Source organism: Clarias gariepinus, chromosome 27 (assembly GCF_024256425.1).
Source record: "Clarias gariepinus isolate MV-2021 ecotype Netherlands chromosome 27, CGAR_prim_01v2, whole genome shotgun sequence".
NCBI classification, from domain to species: domain Eukaryota; kingdom Metazoa; phylum Chordata; class Actinopteri; order Siluriformes; family Clariidae; genus Clarias; species Clarias gariepinus.
In genome coordinates, this window is record NC_071126.1 from 17,820,009 (window position 1) to 17,834,760 (window position 14,752).

A 14,752-nucleotide genomic window follows, 5' to 3' on the forward strand; every position below is an offset into this window, starting at 1 on the left:
ACCGTTAAACACCGATAAACACCATTAAATGTATTCAAGCCACATTTGTTATTATGGAAAACACCAATAAACACTTTACGCACATTTGCACACCATTAAGAACTGTTTAAACCCCACTAAACACGATTAAACACAATTAAAGGCATTTTAACACTATTTAAACACCAGTAAACACTATTAGCTACCATTAAACCAGTCTTTAAACACCAATAAACACATTCTACTACAATTAAACACTATTAAACGTTTTTTACACACAAATACACAATTACACCCTGTTTTTATCATCACTAAACACCTTTACACACTTTTTAAACACACTTTAAACACTGTTGAACATATTTAAACACCAGTAAACACATTACACACCATTTAACACATTTAAGTGTTGTTTAGTTGGGTAACACAGCATTAAACATATTAGCCATTAAATCCTGTTAAAAATATTTAAACAAACACTTTTAACCACACTCAAATATTATTAAACATATTTATATGTCTAAGCATTATTTAAACACTATTAAATAAATGTAAACACATTCTCTTTAACACTCCTTTAATTACAATTAACACGTTTACAAATCTTTAAACCTATTTAAACACATTTACACACTAATCAAATGCAATTTAAACACCAGTAAACACTGTTAAACTTTTTAATACTTTTAAATGCCTTTTAATTAGGTTTAAACTATTAAACACAAATAATTTAAAATAACTTAAACACGTTTGAATGTGTCGCAATTAAACACCATTAATACACATTTGCATATCTAAGCACTGTTTAAACACCATTAAATAAACTTAAACACAAGTAAACAAATTTAAACGTTTAAATACATTTAAACCCATTGTTCCATGATCAAACACAATTAGACATTTTACAAACCATTAAACACAATTTTTAATTAAAACAATTGTAAAACATTTTAGATGCCTTTTTAAGGTAAAACACCATTAAACATATTTAAACACTATTCAACATATTTAAGCGCAATTAAACATCAGGAAACAAACTTACATATAATCTAAACACCATTTAACATATTTGAACCACAGTAAACACATTCAGACACTGTTAAACACCTCTAAACACAATTAAACACGCGACCATTAACCTAGGTTTAACTTGAGTCGCTGTCGCGGCCTTTAAACACTTAACAGCTGGTTCAGAATATATCACACGGCGTTGGTAGAAAAACGTTTCACTTTCTTTTAAATGAAAGTTTTCTAATCTCCTGCTTGAGTGTTAATCCGTCCCCCTCCGAGCTCAATCTGTGACATCACAAACCACTTCGGACCAATCACATCCGATATGCAAATGAGTAGTGTATGATGTCACACAGAGTCTACGTACAAAACTCAATATTTAACTCCGGTTAAATGCAAATTATGCATTTAAATAAGTTTATTTGTACAACTAATCTCATTTTCTTTAACAATTAAAAGTCAGCTTCCCGACTGTTAAAAGTTTTGGCACCCCAGCCCTAGGTCATTTTCTGTTTTTATGAACCTGCTTTGATGTTCGGTGAGGCGAAACGAAGTGCTTAAAGAAAATTCACTGAAGCCCCCAGAGCTTGTTCTCTTGGCGATGTCATCTGTTTTCAATCCGAGCATCAGAAGTTTGAAAATCCTCTTGTTAATTCGCATGTCTCCGTCTGGAAAGCCGTATTAGACTCAGGAACAAGACACGTACATAGCTGTGTTCACTTTTAATCAGGTTTCCAACCACTGTGTCTGATTAAGTAACTAGCTCTGGCTGTGTTCTCTCTCTCTCACACATGTATGTATATACACACACACACACACACACGCACACACTGGTTTCTCTGAGCAGAACAGTTATTAGTCGCTCTGTAAACCGAACACTACAGGAAGTGCTCTGTTTTCATTAAATGTGGTTCTGCTGGTGGAGCCATCTGGATCAGAGCTGAATCTTCAAAGCCCAGCTTGTAATCACCGTTAAAGTGTTCTGTCGTTTTTATTAGGAGGAGCCGTCCCCGCCTCGTCCGGAGGCGTACCCCATCCCTACGCAGACCTACCCCAGGGACTACTTCACCTTCCCAGCCTCCAAATCTCAGGACAGGATGGGACCAGGACCTGGCCAGGTCTGGCAGGGCGGCGAGCCCGAACCTCTTCCTCCCATGGACGAGCATCTCCATAACAACATGGCTATGCAGGTTAGCCAGGACAACGTGTGCACGCAGACCAATGTGTTTCCTAGGGATTTAACCGAATACGAATGTGTTTTCCAAACAGATATAAATAATAGCCATTCTTGTTTCTTTATGGAAAGCTTTGCAAAAATGTTCACAGGGCATCCGGGTAAAACTGCATTGGGACTCAGATATGGGGGTTTTTACTCGTAAGTGGGTGTGGGACAAATAATGAGAAATGAAAATAAGTTTGTTAGCAAAAACCCAAGCAAAGCAATTAGTCTACTAATCCAAAGTTTTTATTAAAGGTCACATATTTCTTTAAAAAGTCTCAGAGTGACCCAAAAGTACGTTTTAATGCCCCAGCTTAATGCCCCAGCTTAATACCCCAGCTTTCCACTCCTCTTCCAAACACCCTGTTTCTGTATCTATGTAAAAGAGCTACCGTCGAGCCACGCCCATCAGCAGCCTGAGGGATGGTATCTTCGTAAATAAGGTCACATTACAGTCTAAATCTAATTTGCTTATTTGAGCCCTGACTAATAGAAAAATGGAAAAAGGAGCAAACAAAAAGCAGGGATTTTTTTTTTGGTCTCCATTTTTTTTTTATCCACACACACACACATGATGAAATGATGGAATGATGAAACTTGGGCCACACCCATTTAAAAAAAAATTCCAATTAAGATACAAACCACTAAACAGGCACACCCGAGGAGAAAAACCTTTAGGCTGTTTAAAGGGTTTTTTAATATATATATATATTTAGGCTTTAAATGTTAAAGAAGCCTTATATTGAGGTTTTGCGTGTGTGTGTGTTTCAGCGGGTAGCACGCTCTCAGGAGGAGCTGTGTGACGTGCCCACTAGGTACCCTGGCGATCGATTGCGGCAGGACGACCTGCTCCACCTGCAGCAGCAGCAGCGTGAAGCAGAGTACCAGCGTGGTGGAGATCCTTGGAACCACCACGTCTCCTCCTCTGTGGAGTCCAGCACTTCCAGCCAGGAGCACCTCAACTACCCAATTTCCTCCTCCAGCAAAGGCCAGAGCAACCACAAGAGCGGTGCCGGCCGCTGGAAGACCCCCGGCGCACCCGGCGCCCCGGTCGGCGCGCCCCAGCCGTCTCGTACCGACCTGCCCCCACCACCTCCTCCACCTCCACCTGCGATCTACGATTACGATCCGCAGGCTGACCTGCCTCTACCCCCGCCTCCATCGGTGACCCAGCAGCAAGCCGCGGTCGACCGCAAGAAACGGGAAGAGCAGCAGCGCTGGTATGAGAAGGAGAAGGCGCGGCTGGACGAGGAGCGCGAGCGCAAGAAGAGGGAGCAGGAGAGGAAGCTCGGGCAGATCCGCAACCCTGCAATGCCTCCACCTGTCCTGCACAACAACACCCAGCACCAGCCGATGCCACCACCTCAACAGATCCCTCAACCGTACCTGCCCCCCGCTCAGCCACCCCAAACACAACAACTTCCCCGCCCTGAGAAGCTGCCCACTCTTCCTCGAGCTCCTCCTCCTCCCACTCCTCAGGACACGGTGATCCGGGACATGCAGCCTCAGCAACAGCCGCGCACCATCGAGAGGCGCGACCTGCAGTACATCACCATCAGCAAAGAGGAGCTGTCCGCGGCCGACAGCCTGTCCCCGGACCCGTGGAAGAGGGACGCCCGGGAGAAACTGGAGAAGCAGCAGCAGCTGCACATCGTCGACTTGCTCGACAGAGAGATCCAGGAGCTTCAGGCCAAGCCGGAGCGCACGGCCGAGGAGAGCGACCGCCTGCGCAAGCTCATGCTGGAGTGGCAGTTCCAGAAGAGGCTGCAGGAGTCCAAGCAGAGCGAGGAGGACGAGGAGGAGGAGGACGACGAAGACGTCGACACGGTGCTGATCATGCAGAGGCTGGAAGCTGAGAAGAGAGCACGGGTGAGGCGCTGCAGGGCGGTTACGGTCACCGTGATCAGGATGTAGATAGTGTTACCTATGAATAGTTTAGCGATAGATGCCATTCTTAGATGGAGGCAGGAGTGTTGTAAGGGTACGTGCACAATAAAGGCCCATTCGCTGCTCATATTCGTTTTAATTTCAGGAAAAAATTGACCACCTGCGCAGAACCTAAAATGTTCCAGATAGTCGTATTAATGTCTGAGCTTAAAGTGCACCGTTATGCAAAGAAACATCACTTTACAGTATTTGTCTTTTGAATTCAACAGCTCCAGGGTCCTGGCTTCGTTCCTGTGCTCGAGTTATTCTCAGGGTGTGTTTCACGCCAGTTCTCGCTCCGTCAGTGTGGGTTTCCTCTGGTTTTCTTCCGCTATCTTGTAGCAAGCCACTATTTTCACTGGCTACGACAAATTGCCCCTAAAATAAGTAAATGAGTGTGTGCGCTTTACGCTCAGAATAGACTCCAAATCCAACACCATTAAACTTACGGCTAAAACACAGTACCAGTGCTAAAAAAAAAAAAAAAAAAAAGGGTCTAGGTAAAACAGTTAATTTTTAGACAGGCTCATATAACAGCATCTTTTATAATACTTAACGCTTCTTATCTCCGGATCCATAAGCTTTATTTTTTTGTAAATATACATACACATTTATATTTTTATCAGATAAAAAGAAACACATTTGCTAAATTCAGTTTCATGTCCTTTTATGTTTTAGAATCCGGAACTTTTTTGAATTCAAATCTTCTAACGATCTTAACTGTCATTCAGATGAAACTTGGCCGATTTAAATTCCACATGAAAAGACATAAACCTGAAAAAGTGTATTATTCTAAAATGCTAAATTGTTAAGATATTGCAACATGAATTTGACATGGTTACGGACACTACAGATTTTTTGCCACTATTTAGAAGAAAATTTCTACATAAAAGAAATTAAATCAGCACCAGTACTTATATTTTTTTTTATATGTCCGTCAACATATAGCAATCCTGACCAAAGAGAGGACACGTTCACATTCAGGTCCTTTAATGAGCTTAAAAATAAATTATTATTAGAGTCTAACGAAAAAAAAAAACCTTTATAGCAATAGTAGTTGGTAAGTAGCATATAGTAATATAAAAAATTGCAATATGTTGTCCGGCCCAGATAGCTTGCTAGTTAACAACGGATTCCATGTTTGCATGATGGTAAGCTTTGCACTATTAATCCTCTTATTTGCGCCTCCCTCAGTGTGCACGTACCCATATGTTAGCTTGCAAGCGTTAGTTTTGCGCTTTCATGCATGTAACCTGAAGCTGAATGCAGTCCAGACAAAAAACGAAATCTTTTTAAGGTTCATTTTTGTTGTTGTTTTATTGCTATAGTTAAGTTTTCAGCGTTAGGATGAATGTTTTTTTTTTTTTTCTGTATATTTACTTCCAATTGTTTAGTTTTTTTGCGATGTGCACATGCACCATGCTTATGTCATTGCTTTGCCATGCTGAGCTGAGCTGCTGATTCCCGCTGCACTGGCGAGAGGGGGAGGGGTTTCCAGGCTACCGGATGTCAGTCAAGCATCGCCCCGCCCCCTGAAACCCATGCTTCATCTCCTCACGAAGCGCCACGACATCTCTGATTTACTTTCACCAAGAAGTCTAACTCATCATAGTCCTTTAGTCTGATCTAATCCTGATTGGCTAAACCAGTACTTACTGGGACAAAGGACTTCTAACCATTATTTAACGACCTTCTCGTTATGGTCTCGAGCTAGGAGTTTTCAGGAATCGTCTCATTTAAAGGTTTTAAATTCCTAAAAACATTTATTATTAATTTATTTTTTAACCTACAGTATGTGGCGTGTTTTAAATCAAGGCAAGAATTTCAACTTTGTCTTTTTGTAAAGAAAATCACACAATGAAAAACCTCCAGCGTGTTAAGAAGTTTAAAGGCTATTGTTAAAGATGAAGTTGATGAGTTCAGCAACGGGGCTAAATAATGCAACAATGATTAGCGAATTGTTTTACAACACCCGGGACGTCTCCGAGCTTAGTCGCACCAGGTTTAAGTTGGAACAGTAAATCTTTTGGAGACGGGAAATAGACATTGGAGACTTAAACCTTTCTAGGAAAATTGATGTTTTACAGGGAAATGTTTGGTCATGCTGGAGACTCCTTCCGAAAATGTTTAAAGAAATCACGTGTAACACGTCATGAAGGCCTTATTCCTGCCGCAGACGTGTCCTGAAAGCTGCAGACAGACAGACAGACAGACCTACAGACAGACACACCCATTCCACCATGCGTCCTGTGGTAGCCGCCAGCGTCCGACATTTTCCCTTCCATAGTCAGCCGAGCGCTGTGTTTGAAGAGAAAATATTCCTGATGTATTCCTGGAGACGATGTTGGAATGATGGTTGCATTCCTAGCGAGGGCCAGTTTTATGCCAGCGTGTGTTTTTCCCGGCGAGGAAGCATGCCGCGGGCGCTAATCAATCCCACGCTGCCCAGGAATGTCAGCGGCGAAAACGTTTTCACTTTTATCCTCTCTTCCCCTTACACTTCCACCTCCTCTTCCTACTTTCTTTTTTTTTTTTTATTCTTTCTCGCGACTTGTAACTCGCTCCTCTTGATGGTTTCTTTCTTCTTCCTCTTCTTCTTCTTCTTCTCTTCCTCCTCTTCCTCCTTCCTCTTCCTCAACGCAGCAGACTGCTGTCCCAGCAATCTCTGTTCTAGACTTGGTACGTTCTCTCGATCTTAATGACACTCTCTTCCTGTTCCTTTCGACTCCACCTGTGTCTCCTCTCCGCTCCATCTCTTCCCCCGTCATGTGGTCGTTTGGTTTCGCACTCCTCTCTCTTTCGGGGCTTTTATATCACATACTATAACATATATAACAGGAAGGGGGAGCTTCCACAGGGAATCCATCCTAGGCTGTTCGTCGCTGTCGTTCTTTTTTCATTCTTAATTATTTTTATTTTGTTGGATAAACCTGATGATTAACCTTAAATTTGCTTTATTAACCTTAATAATTGTTAAGATCCTGAATGACACGATCCTATCTAAATAAAACCTATTTAAAAAAAAAAAAAGGGGGGGGGCCTGCTCCTGCTCCTGCTCCTGGAGAGCTGGATTTGGGAAGCTCTGTGGATTTCCGAAGCTCTCGTTTCAGTGTGGTTGGACGTGAGAAGGGAGGGCTGGTTGGTGCATGATCTACTGGCCCCCTCTCTCTCCTGCAGCGTGAGCCTGGACGCATGCTTAGGTCGCCGCCTCACGCCCCCCCCCTCTCTCTCTCTCTCTCTCTCTCTCTCTGTCTCTCTCGGTCTTTATCTCTCCTCTCAGCTTTGTCCATGCTGCTGTGCTTCTCATCTGTGCCGTGCTCTCTTTTCCTTTCAGGGTGTCGTTGCCTTACACGGTCTACGTGTCTGTGATTTGTTCTTGTGATCAGTGAGTGTGAACGTTACGGTTCCTGCATGTACGATGTGTAAAACTCATGTCGGGAGTCACAGTTCAGTGTCAATTTCAGTGTTTTATATCGGTGCACGTGTGTGTGTGTGTGTGTGTGTGTGTGTGTGTGTGTGATGTGACGAACTGTCCTAGTAGTGGCACAATTATTTACCCAGGTGAGATTTTTTACAGCATAAAGAGTGTGTGCTAATTCGACTATCCACCGCTAATCACATGAATCCAGAGTACTGTACGTATATCACACCGTTTGTGACTTAGCTTGTGCGTCAGGTTTAGCTGGTACAGCGTGTAAATTTTACATGTAATTTGCATCAGCGTGCAAAGAGTTGGAACGTACCGAACGCATCCGGGAGCCGATTAATACTTGTGTGCGTGTTTTTTTTTTTTTGCATTTTGTGTACGATTTAAGTAAAGGCGTAGCACCGCGGGTCCGAAGAATGTTAGCAAGGACGGTAGCAAGAAGAAAAGGGAGCCGCTTTCAGTTTGGTTTTTAAAGCTGCCGGTGCCAAAAGGAATCATAAATTAAGCTTAAGTGAGTAGTTTAATGTCTATTTATTTCATATTTTACTTCATTTACATTTTTTTTCTAAAAGTTTTGATTGTTTTTATATGCTTAAAAAAATATGATTATAGTGTTGGAAATGGGTAAGATTAGTGATATTTTTGGGTGTCTGGAACAAATTATCTGCATTTACATTATTTCCCATAGGACAATGCGTTTTACAATAAGAAATTTCACCTTAAGGACTCGCCTCCCGAACGGATTAAATTCGTATGTCGAGGCACCGCTGTATGTTTCAGATAGTACGGATAAGACTCGCCAGGGGTCAGTCGATCTGATATCATCACGATACCCAAGTACAGATTCAATTAAATAAGCTTTTTTTCTCCCGCCTGATTCAATATTAATAGTTTTCTCATCTCTAAACAAAATTAGCAAATAATTTGCTCCAATGTGAGTGCACCACCTACAGGATCATAGAGGAACTACAGCATTTTACCACCTTAAATGGATGCAAACAAATTCATGTAAAAAATGATTTTTAAATCGCTTCTGGATTCAGATTCACGTGGAAATACACATTTAAATTTTTAATTTTTAAATTTGCCCCCCATTTGTAATAAAAACACTATCGATGTTCTGTTTTGGTGATTTGAACACGTCGAGTTTGTAGCCGTCTCATCAGCTAAGAAACCACCTGAAAACAGGAGGAAAAAAATCTGACTCCGCCCACTTTCCTATAATCTCTACCTATTAACTATTTGATGTTGATGTAACTGAGAGACAATGCAACTAAATAACAGAAGGCACTTGGTTTTACTCAGAGTGAGCGCCGGGTAAGTAGGAAAAAAACAACCGTCTAAACCAAAACCGTTTATATTCCCTAATAACCCTGCGCGGTGATTTAACACGTCAGCGGTCTCAAGTCCAAAAAACATTGTAGCGTGTTTACAGCCTTTTAGGTTTTCCTCTTTTGCGTCCGCTTTAAGATCCCTAATTACGGGAGGATCGTCATGTAATTGAGAACCGTTTTGTCTGAGATATTTTAATCAAACTGCCCATTTTCATGTTCTGTTTTTCATCTTAGTCTTTAAACGAAGGAAGCGCTAACCAGACTGCTCGTCTGGGCTGTTTATACAAAAGCCAAACGAGTTGTGTGTGTGTGTGTATACACACCGAATATACACTTTCTCCAGCCTCAAACAGCTACAGACTCTGAATCAGAAAGTTTCCAACTTCTCATGAAGTCAATAAAAAAACAATCGCATCTTAAACCCGAGGTGCCGCATTAAAAACAAAGAAAAAGTTAAACAATTTGTCTTAAGTTGAACTAGACTTATCAGAATGAACTTCAGTGGATAGACGAGCGTTCAAGTCAAACCAGGACTTGTGATGAAATTTCTGGGGACGTTTACAGAACACCTTAAGCGCAGTACGGATCCGGTGTCCTGAGAAAACTTGATGGTGTCCAAGCACTAGTGAGACACTTGGGATAAGTGCATCAGTGTAGCAGGAGATTATAAAGAGAAATAAAGGGAGTTTTTATCATTTAACTTTTTGAATTATGCACAATTAAAAGTCTCAGTTTGACTCGAACGCCCCTCGTGTGAATCACATGCAATACAATCAGAAGTTAAAAGAAGATAAACGGAATTATTAAGAAATTAAACATTATAAAAAGGCACGATTAAAACATGTTTCTCGGGTTAATTTACATTTATTCTCAGTTATTATTTAAAGCCTTTTGTAGTGAGAAGTAAAACTCGGTGAAACACGAGGATGAAGTCTTAAATAAGTCGTAAATAATTTCCTTTGTTTGTTTCTTGCTTTTGCGTTATCGTTACAGTACACACTAGACTGAACAAATACTGTTCTGTAAATGTAAGAAGTTTTTATTGTCGTTGTAACATTTGTATGAACAACGAAATGTAAAAGTGCATCAGTCATACATACATTCAATCTATAAAAAAGGAAAGGACTAATAAAAAAAAAAGAATTTCCCTTTACTTCTTAAAATGTACTTAATTTCCTGTTCGAGTAAAAGTTGCTGGATATTCGAATACACACACACACACACACACACACACACACAAACAGACGGAGCAATGACGGGACAATTTTTTTGTTTGTCATTCATAATAAATGTGCCACTACCAGGACCAGAACAAACGCTCATGTTGAAGTTTTACACACTGTCCTATGCTCATCTTATGTGTGTGTGTGTGTGTGCGCCTCATCAGCTGCAGGACGAGGAGCGGAGACGGAAGCAGCAGCTCGAGGAGATCCGTAAGCGCGAGGCAGAGGAACGGGCCAGGCAGGAGGAGGAGAGACGCCGGAGAGAAGAGGAGCGAGCCAGACGAGAGACTGACGAGAAGGTACACCAGGGAGAGAGAGAGAGTGAGAGCGAGAGAGAGCGATCGACACTCGGGAGAGTCACGCTCAACACGACGACGCTGTGTCTAGTACAGGGTTGTTTTAAATCATGCTCGAGGGACGGAGGAGCTCAGGAGAGCGCAGTGTTCTGTACTGTACATTTAAGAACGGATGATGATCTTTATTTGCATGTTTTAGGTTGATGTTGAGTCTCGTGTCCTTACTAAAAGCTCTGCGACACCGAGATTAGGTTATATTCATATGATAAAGACTCCAGACTGAAATCTATACACCACTGACTGGTCAGTGCACGTCATCATGCTGTAGAACAACTAAAACACTAAAACCTGTCGCCAAACCCGAACACGGACCCCTAAACCCGTACACGCGCAGGAGTACTGAACCATAAAACGTCTCCTGTTGGTCTTAAATGACATTTTTATCACCGTGCAATAACATCGACCACGTTGTTGAATATTTGACTTGTGTACCCCATGGTGTACTATAATTTGTACAGTGCGCCACCTGCTGTAGGTGTAAACGGGAATGGCGTCATTTTACCACCTGAAATACAAACATATCCAAACCACAGAAAAGAATTGTGATATAATAACCGAATCGATTTTTTCCAGCATGCAGTTGGGTAACATGGTTGGGGGTCGATTGGGTTTAGGTAGGGGTAGCTTAACGCTTAAGGTGTTGAAGGACTGATTGGAAAGGTCCCTTGAGCGAGGCCCCTAACCCTCAACTGCCCAGATGTAAAGTATATTAAGATAAAAATGTGAGTCTCTCTGGATAAGGGCGTCTGCTAAATATGCCGTAAATGTAACGTTAAATTCAAACGGATAGCTACTGTGAGGACTTTGTTTAGTTTTGCACCGGTTTCGAAAATGTCTAACATGACTGTGACTTTAATCCGACTCTGTCTGAAATCACAACACTGTAATATAGTGGTGGTTTATCTCAGTAGGGACCCTGTGACCAAGTGTGGACAAAAAAAATAACGCACCATAATGTTATGTATCATAATTCCACAATTAGCGTCGAGCTTTATTAAGAGCTTCGGTATCGCTGTGACCCGTATCGATGGACAAACATTTCAGCAGGAATGTGGAAGTTTTGACCTGTTGTTAGCTCAGTCTGTGTAGCACCTCCGTGTTACATCGCCACCGTCTCAGCTGCCTCTGAAATGTTCCACTGGGACGTTAAATTTCCCAGCGGTCTGAACGTCCGTCCTCTCCACTAGTGCGTAGTGAGAACCTCGTCTCTCAGTGTGTGGTCGTGTCTGTGTCTGTGCGTCACCTTCAGACCACTGGGAATTTGAAAACCAAGTTCCAATGTCCAATTGCATGTCCTCATGGTGTGTTTCTGAGTGTCCCCACCAAAAAAAAACATGCATGAGTCATTTGTCTGGGTTTTTTAAATTAATTTTTATTTATTTTATTATAACGTCTGACATTTCCATTGAGAAACCATCGGGCGTATTTAGGAACAGCCCGTCCCAGCCGCACCATTATGTCATCAGTGACGTCTGCATCGCACATTAACCCAGGGTCATCTACTGTATGTACAGACACCAGAGCAGCTCTTCCTGTGAAAACCTTCAAAATGCCAGCAAGATCCTGAGACGTTAACATCACTCACTCAAGTCTACCCACATCTGTAAAAAAAAAAAAAAAAAAAAAAAAAAAAGGGAAAAATAATAATAAAAAAAAATAATTTAAGTACTTTAGCAGCACTAGTATTCGTGCCCATTATTTTGGCGCCTCCTAGTGGACCCACTACAAAAAACAACAAAAAAAAAAAAACATTTATATCCTTAGAATTGCAGGAAATGTGAATTATATTTACGCAGCCTGACGAATATTATATTATTAGGGTGTTATACCTCTTCTTAGGTCATATTATACAAGTTATTATTAGCAGTTACTAAGAAGACAAAAACTTTTAAAAACTTTTTTTAAAAAGACAAAAACTTTTATAAACTTTTTTTATTGTCAGATGACATCACCATTAACGCAGAGACAAAATAATAATAATGAAATGCCAATAAGATTTAGGTTAGTGTTTTAAGTTTAATGCTGTTTTCCATTGTACTGTTAGCACTTAAAAGTCACGCAGGATCCTCCACCCTCTCGACTAAAGAGTTTGGAAGTGAAGGTGTGGCGTTCGAGACCATCTAAATTTTCAGCACTTGATACTCTGATTGGACTTTAATATTTCAGCAGGCGTTACTCAGGCCCTCGTCCAGTCCTGTTGATGTTTCATATAATACGCCCACTTTGCCTTCCTTATCCCTGTACAATGGAATGCAGCATGACTCCATGTTGTTATGGAACGCTCAGACGTTCATAGTAGAGGAAATCACGGTTTCCCGCTTCATATCACGAGAGGTTTTGACGAGCGACTCGAGCAAATCAGGTAGATAAGCAGGCAGAGGCTGGTGAGGCCAGCCGAGACGGCTCTAACTGGCTGTTCCCCTATTCCCCTCAGAGGAGACAGGAGGAGGAGTACTACACCCGCCTGGAGGCGGAGAGGCGCCGGCAGCACGAGGAGGCCGAGCGCAAGCTGCTGACGCCAGACGATCCTGGTCTGTACAGACCTCCTCTCCCACGGGACTACCAGCCCCCCCCTCCTGCCACTAACACCAACATCAACACCAACACCACCAACCCTCCTCCGACCCCGCCTCAGAGAAACACCTCGTACCTCAAAACCCAGGTCGTCTCCCCCGACACCTTATACACTGCCAAGTTTGTCTCGTACAATGACGAGGAGGAGGAGGAGGGGGAGGAGGATGATGCAGGCTTAGCAGGTCAGGTTAAGCTCTCAGCTACGCGGAAGTCCTACGGCGACCTTGTTCCCGCCCAAAAGACCGCGCCGCCACCCGCTATGCGCAAGCCGCGCCCCGTCTCCGACGGCATCTTTCTGTCCAGCTCCTTCCAGCTGCCTGCAGACGCCAATGCCAACAGTACTGCGCCCAAACCGGGGCAAGCCCCTCCCCCTCCCACCAAACCCAAAGGTAGAGACGCCGCGGAGAGAGGAGGGGCCACATGTGCGCCCGCACCTCCTCCGTTCTTATTAGTGCATTCCCGTTCATGTTTTTTTTTCCCTCTTTCTCTTTCCCAGATGAGATGTAATTATCTCAATAAGTTCTTCCTCCTCTTTATGTCAATTCCGTAGACCTGCTTTATAGTCACCTCCTTCATTTTCGTCTTTCTCGTTTCCTCGTTCCACCTCGCTATCCCACCTTCGGCAGAAAATCTGGTTAAATTTTTATTTTATTTTTTTGATCACCTACCCAAATTTCCTCTTGTCCTCCCAAATTCCTCTTCCTCCAATCAATCCTGGCGGTGTAAAAGCGATCGATAAATTCCCAGTGAAATTCACTCCGGAGTACTGTTGGTTTTGCTGGCCGTCCCGCGTGCGTGTGAGTGTGTATGCGTGCGAGTGTGTATGCGCGCGTGTGTGGTTTGCTTTGGGGAAGGCTCATGCCTTTGCAGACTCCTGCTCGACCGCTATCGGCTTAGCGGAATGAGACACTGGCTTCTTGTCACTGGCTGTGTTTCGAATGCACCGGAGGAAGCCGCCCTCCACAGACTACTTCTGCACGCTTGGCAAAGGGGGAAATGATCTGTCTAATGAGGCACTCACACACACACACACACTTGGCTGTTTAAAGATGCATTTGACTCTCAATTGGATAAACATGAAGTACAGTGGTACCTCGACATACGAGCGATCTCGCCTTGTGAATTTTTCGGCTTAGGAACTGAAATTTTGCAAGAAATGTCCCTCGCCATACAAAGCGTTTTTTGTCATACGAGCAAACTAGTCAGGTGCGCGCTTATCCGGTAGCCGATTGTTGCATCAAAAGCAAGTTTACACTTTTTTTGTATTTTTATTTTTATTTTTTTTGTTTTTATATACATTAAGGTTAAGTGATGTTTTGTTACAAAAATATGATTTTAGTGTTGGAAATCGGTAATATTGGTAATATTTTTGGGCAGCCGGAACGGATTATCTGAGTTTACATTATATCCTTTGGGAAATTGCGCTTCATGATACAAACTCGCCTCTGGAATGGATATGCCGAAGTACCGCTGTACACCGTGATGAATCCTAGCTTAAGATTTAGTCCCTGAACTGCTGGGGTATGTTAAGGGATATATATTTTTTTATCCCTTCAGATCTGTGCAAAAACAAAAAAAAGTATTACAACACAGCAAAAGGTTTAAGCAGCCACCAAACACAAAAACGTTGCATCCCGGATTAACACAGATGCCCAGTGTATTTGACCTTGCATGCAACTTGCAATCAGCTTCATACTGTATTT

The 14,752-nt window shown here is 42.4% G+C and overlaps 1 protein-coding gene across 10 annotated transcripts in view; it reads left to right on the forward strand.

The window, feature by feature from the left end:
• afdna (afadin, adherens junction formation factor a) overlaps positions 1 to 14,752 on the forward strand; it is a 123,407-nt gene that overhangs the window by 101,606 nt on the left and 7,049 nt on the right. For 7 of the 10 annotated variants that reach the window (XM_053489335.1, XM_053489329.1, XM_053489336.1 and 4 more), the window contains 4 exons: positions 1,989 to 2,180; positions 2,981 to 4,078; positions 10,284 to 10,418; positions 12,910 to 13,438. In XM_053489335.1, the coding sequence (XP_053345310.1) occupies positions 1,989 to 2,180; positions 2,981 to 4,078; positions 10,284 to 10,418; positions 12,910 to 13,438 (1,954 nt within the window). The remainder of the gene's footprint in view (positions 1 to 1,988; positions 2,181 to 2,980; positions 4,079 to 10,283; positions 10,419 to 12,909; positions 13,439 to 14,752) is intronic. The other 3 variants (XM_053489334.1, XM_053489332.1, XM_053489331.1) reach the window with 3 other exon arrangements.